This window comes from Sphaeroforma arctica (genome assembly GCF_001186125.1).
Source record: "Sphaeroforma arctica JP610 unplaced genomic scaffold supercont1.413, whole genome shotgun sequence".
Lineage (NCBI taxonomy): Eukaryota > Ichthyosporea > Ichthyophonida > Sphaeroforma > Sphaeroforma arctica.
In genome coordinates, this window is record NW_014040145.1 from 54,993 (window position 1) to 61,360 (window position 6,368).

Here is a 6,368-nt window from a genome sequence, read left to right on the forward strand (position 1 = left end):
TATATATCATATATACAGATATATATATATATATATATATATATATATATATATATATATATATATATATATATATATATATATATATATAAATATATATATGTATATATAAGTATATGCATATATATATTTATTTTTTATATATATACCTAAAACCATATAAAATCTACAAGTAAATAAATACGATGTGCTATGAATGAAATAAGAATTGTTACTTCGCTGAGATAGTACGGTAAAGTAGTCGAGTTGTGCTTCAAATGATGCAAACCTGGCTGCCTTTTCCATTATTCTTCTCGTGTATTTCAGATCAAATTTTAGTACTCGGAGCACTGTGGTGAACGATACTTTTCGCCCATCTCTTCTTTCAATTTTTCGTTGGAGCTCATCTAGGTTAGCCTTATATATTTCTTGTGCACACTGGATGAGCTTTGGGTCTCGCAGTTTACCTTCTCTCTTACTTCTTGTCTTCTATTTTCTGGAACAGGACTACCTGTATCCAGGAACGATCTCACTAACCGTCGTGATTTACTTTCACTGACTCTAAATAGCAGCTTTAACTCAGAATATGTTCGATGGTAGAAATACCATGCGCTTATAATTAACCATGATACGTGTTCACTCACTGTCATACTTGCAAACTCCTACAATAACTGTATTATACTGTGTAGATATGCATTAATTTATGTGCGTGCGCGTGTGTTCATTTATTTACTTATTAATTTGTACGTCTATCTATATATTTATTTAGAAAAAATTGAACCCCAGGTTCGAGGTGATCATGAAGGTCAGAATTCAAGGTTCACGCCAGTTGCTATCAAAAGCAAAAATATATCTCAGAACCAATGGGATGAATCAGATATTCACTTCGGAACAGCCTCCCCGTGGATAACTAAATTCAAGAAAATTGGTTGAAAAGATACATATTTTTGAAATGAAAACGTCCACCAATCACATCGTCTGTAATATTTATAGAGCCAGTAAAAACCTCTGTGTCCCTACAATATTCAGCTACTTTTCAGCCCGGCTGCCAGACTTCCTACCCCTGCTAAGCACGGGTAGACAGTCATAACATCTGGAAACGACAATAAACACTAAAGTCGGGTCGTTCACAGGACACAGGCCGAGGGCCTCGGCTGCTCGACCTCAGGCGGCCCTCGGCCTCAACAGGTCTCAGAGCAGGCTCAGAGCCTCAGGCGGCTCACGGCTCACTGGGCTCAGCCCTGTCACACACACAAGAAGAGAGGGGTCTCGGGGTGACAGCGGGCCTCTTTTATTTTTTAATTTAAAAATATATATTTTTCACATTTATGCTATAAATATCTCTCACTGATTATTTTTAAAGATTGTATTCTATAAATATCTCTCAATGATAGTAGGGGGCTCTTAAAAAGAGATGTGGGTGCGAAAAATATATATATTTTAGCTTCTTTTTAGAAAAATAGAACATCTACCCAGTTGTTGCATAAAAATAACAATAAAAAGAAACGAATTCAAGCAACATTATACCGTGAGATGCCCTAAACCCTAAATCCCAGTGAACTCTGAAGACTGAAGGCCTTTGCGCTATGACTCATTTCAATTGAGATACCAATTATATTATATAGATGCAAGTTGACAGAGACTCCGCTTTTTAATGTAGTACGTATGTGACAGACCAGGTTATTCTTGCGTATTAAGATATTGATACTCATATACACCAGTAAACACTGGCAGCCTGATAGGTGGCAACATATACAATGCCCAGCTCCAAATCAGACGAGAACTCTTTAACCAAAGAGCCCATATCGACAGCTTCTTGTCAAAGGGCAAGGAGTTTCAATAAGTGCGCGTCCGTCGGTGAACCCTTGGCCCGGAGGTCTCTTAGAAGAGCCAAGGCTGCCGGAACGAAGTCCGCCCCCAATTTACAATTCTCCGGACAACTGCAAGAACTCCAACGGAATGCAATAGCGGGACTGATCGTATCTAAAACACAAGGGGTAGTTCGTTATCCTGGTATTAAACGCGCAATCGTTTCAGCGCCTACATCGTTTGATTTCGTGCGCGATTCTGCAGTGCTCTCTGAGCGTGATAGCTCAGGATTGGATCATGGTATTTCTACAAATTCAAATCATATATCCTTGCAGGAGATACCCAATACAACTGGTGTGGTGACGAATGGGCAGAGTGATGATGCGACACCGAGCCAGTCGTCTTTAGCCTCCAACAGCACGGGTCAGTGTAACTCGTCAGGTTCACATACGACAGTTTCGGGTCCAAATTTTGGGTACGGTGCTCAGGGTGCGTATACGCTATGCACTGCCGAAGCTAAGAATGACTTAGAATGCGGACAATACAATGGATTTTCAGATGAGGATCTGTACGACGAAGAAGATGACCATGTTTGTGGTGACGATCCTGAGGGGTGCGACTGTAGTTTAGATCTCGAAGATGCTTTAGTGACGATAATGACCGAGAACTGTTCTTTGCCCGAATCTTGAAGTGTCTAGGAAATTAATTGTATCGGGTGTGTGATGTGGAGTTTGCCACTATCAATCCGCTTAAACTTTATAGCATGGGCTTGTACTCCTTTGAAATAGTCGACATTGAATGAACGAATTGCGGTCGACTGAGATCTCGGCGTGACACTTAAGCTCACTAACACACATTCTAGTAGTCGCCGTTGAGAATCCTAAGAGTAACCGAGAGAGAACGAACGGGAATAAGTGACAGATTCACGATGCAGGTAAATGTCGAGCCTATTTGGGGGTCAATTTAGTGGCATATCAAAATTCCCAACGGAACGTTTCGTGACTTACCTAGAACATATACCTGCTATTTGAAAATTCCTGATTGATAAAAAAAAATAATGCCGCCTGTTTAATATGGACGGCAGAAGAATGTGAAGAGATATGTATGGACATCGCAATAAAAAACAAATGAAGGTTTTGTGCAACATAAACAATGTACGAAGCATCAACTTGAACTTGCATACCAATTCTATGGCAAATATGGATAAGAAGGATGGGTTAGTAGGCTCACATATCGCGGTCATAGATACGAGTGCACGTCGAACCCATATGAGATATCATACTAAGCGTTTAAAACACAGCTTGATTTAATCACGCTGTTAACTTGAACGTTTCTACTATATGCTATGCTATTTCGATAGGAAATTTTACCTCGTCAATCTAGTTGAGATAGGGCAGCTTTCAGTAGTACAGGCAAGAGTACTCATACAAGCACAAAAAAGTATGCGTGTTTATCTATATATGCTTGAGCAATTGTAACTGCATTAAAAACTGAGATTCTGGTTTGCGCACAGAGAAGCACTGATGATCCTGCTTATACAAAACGAGATGAAGCAGTACAAGGGTACACACGACAGTGATGATACCTCTACGAAATTAGCATCCCTGCATATACAAGTGGATACATACGTATATATGTATGCGGTTTTCACGGACTTTGTATGCTAATGGATCAACGCTGCGCTCACAGAGCCGGTATATAGTAGCGCAAGAACATCTATGCCAAACATAAATTTAATCACTTGATTTCCAGCATCTCAACTACTAGCGGTATCTCTTTGCTCTTGCCGTACATCTTCCCTCCGGTTTTGGTGGGTGTGATTATGTTCTGGCCTACATTGTCGGCGAAGGGATGCTTCTCAGTAGGAAACACGTGAAGTTTACGTATACGTTGTAGACGGAGGTCATTCTTCGGTAACATCCCGTATGTGGCTTTACGAATGATCTGCAGGTAAATAAGTAAAATGCTACAATCAGATCGATATCAATTGAGCAGTATGCACTGGCTGTATTTAGCCCACCATATGTGCGCGATCAAAGGCATACTTGGTCCGAAACTTTTTCAACGGTTTAGAGACCAGCAAAGATGCTAGGAGACTATATCTAAAGCATATTTGATAGCATATATAGCGTCTTCCCCATCAAGAAATTGACGTAGAAATACCGTCCGGAAATCTACGTGGGGATATACCGCAGGCTTCAAACTTTGATGTGATGAAATAAAAGTTGTAACGATACGGTGTCTCATAGACGTTGTGTTGAGGTACACATCGAATGCCACATAAACGTTTGAGCAAGCCACGATACCGAGTATTCGCTAGTGCAGAAATCACTGAATGCCTTGAAATATATTCGCGCAGAAATTCCAATGGATTGAACACCGACAGATTTAGTACAGATTCTACACAAAAAAAGACACTGTAACGATAGCAAATGAGCACGTGACCGTACTATCAGTAACAACAACGCACCGGGAGACTACATGCCACCCATACACCGGCTGCCACCCATACACCGGCTGGACGATTGGTTTAACCTTGTCACAAGCCGAACCTCTTTTAGTTTTTGTCACGCAGGTACAATTCAGCACGTACCCGAGTAGGTGACACATCGGGCAACTATGAACTGTAATACTATTGCACAGTCTCTCACACACCTCGGTAGGCTTCTTTTCCAACAGGTTCTTGGCCTTGATTGACTTTAAACCACCAGGATACCCCGTATGGTGCCTGTAGTTTAATCAGATATAGGTAGAGTTAATATTTTTTATCGGACATCTCGGCAAAATGTAAAGGTGACGGGGTCAGAGTTATCACATGGAGACTCGAGAGGGACACGCCGAGCGAGATAATTAGATGGGAATCCTTTAAACGCTTGTTAAAGATTTGCACGGCGCTTGCGTATACTTATTTTGATATGTACATTTCATATGCTCGAGAATTTACACCACACTATACAATGCTAGGGTGTATTGATCAATCATATACACATACCGTATTCATACGAAATGTGGCTGCATCGCTCCGAAGGACAAAAGATCAATATGTGACTGATATGGCCAGGCAAAAAAATAAGCGCCACTGGATCGCACTTCAATCGGGCAAGAAATCATGTATACAAAGTTTACGGAAGAAAACAGACATAATGGCAATGGGTAGTCTCCAGTAAAATAGACCTACGTACGCTTGCTGGAAATACCACGGGACGAGAACGCCTACCTGTATACTTTCTGGTCCCATTTTTTTCCGCTCAGCGCAATCTTCTCTGCGTTGATGACGACAACATAGTCACCAACATCGACTGACGCCACAGATAAAATAAAATTCAATTCGTATTGAGATTCGGTTCTTTGGATTGTTTGGGCTTATGAAATGCGGAATACAGCAAACGGCTCTCAATTGAAAGGCTTGCTTAGAATGCCAAGGCCCAGGTAAGAGTCTGAAAACAAAAGTTCTGAAAGGACTGATTAATACCACAATGACAATGAAATGCCCCACCCCCCGGGGGCAATCTCCCTGCCACAGTGATCTCCGCCTATCAAACAGCGCCGGTGTATGTTCCGAGGTATAGGTATATAACTTTCACTATTTCCCCGCCCCAGCATATCAATAACCGGTGTACATTTTCTAGGAGAAAGTCCGTGGTTGCGGTCATATTTATATGCATGAGCTTTTTTCCACCACAAATAAAATCCCAGATAGATTATTTGCCTGACGTACGTCGGTACACTCACCTGAGGGATGGTAGATAGGTTTGTTCTTGCCCTGAAGCACAGCGGTCAATTGCGTCGCTAACCGTCCAACAGGGACCCCCGAAGCATCAACCAACCACCACTTAGGCGTAAAGGTGAGGATGTTCTGTGGACAGGCGTAGCGTAGGGCAATATGACACATGCGATCAGCAATAAGTTGATATACATGGGAATAAGGTACAGAGGTGATGGATGAACACCACGCTGAGAGAGAGTTGTCGCTACTCAGGTTCGCTATATATCGAGAACGATGGAGAGGCTGAAGTGGGAGTTGAGGACGCAACATATATACACAAACATAGCATACTCACTGAAACAGGAAAACACACTAAACTAGCAATCAGATACGCTTGCAGAAAATCGTATATACAAACTAAAATAAATACACATTTAAATGAATTATTATCTACAGCTTTATAAAATCCATATCTGCATTTTAATTGAGGTATATATTCGTGGTAACAAACATAAAATCAATACGGGTATAACAATACAAAAATACATATTAAAAATGTATACAAATATACAAACATACAAATATACATATATATATACAATTTGGAAATAGATACAATACACGATATATATATATATATATGCATGTTGAATATACATAAATACATACATATACATACAAACACAGACACATACATACATATATATATACATAAGAATATATACACACACACACACACACACACGCACAGACACACACACAGACAAAGACACCGACACAGACATATAGATATACCTATATATTTATATAAAGATAATCAATATAAATATATACATACACCCACACGCATACACCCACCCACACCCACCCACCC

General features: G+C 40.4%; 2 protein-coding genes across 2 annotated transcripts; one reads left to right on the forward strand and one right to left on the reverse strand.

Moving 5' to 3' along the window:
* The first annotated feature begins 1,615 nt into the window (after window positions 1-1,615).
* Window positions 1,616-2,968, forward strand: SARC_06023 (hypothetical protein). The gene has a single exon (XM_014300096.1). The coding sequence runs from the start codon at window positions 1,737-1,739 to the stop codon at window positions 2,475-2,477; it is 741 nt and encodes a 246-aa protein (XP_014155571.1). The 5' UTR covers window positions 1,616-1,736; the 3' UTR covers window positions 2,478-2,968.
* A 557-nt stretch (window positions 2,969-3,525) lies between these two features.
* On the reverse strand, window positions 3,526-5,680 carry SARC_06024 (50S ribosomal protein L13; the record flags this gene model as incomplete). Its single annotated transcript, XM_014300097.1, has 4 exons — window positions 3,526-3,732; window positions 4,444-4,516; window positions 5,006-5,087; window positions 5,521-5,680. 4 exons carry the CDS (start codon window positions 5,678-5,680, stop codon window positions 3,526-3,528), a joined length of 522 nt encoding a protein of 173 aa, XP_014155572.1.
* Window positions 5,681-6,368: the final 688 nt, after the last annotated feature.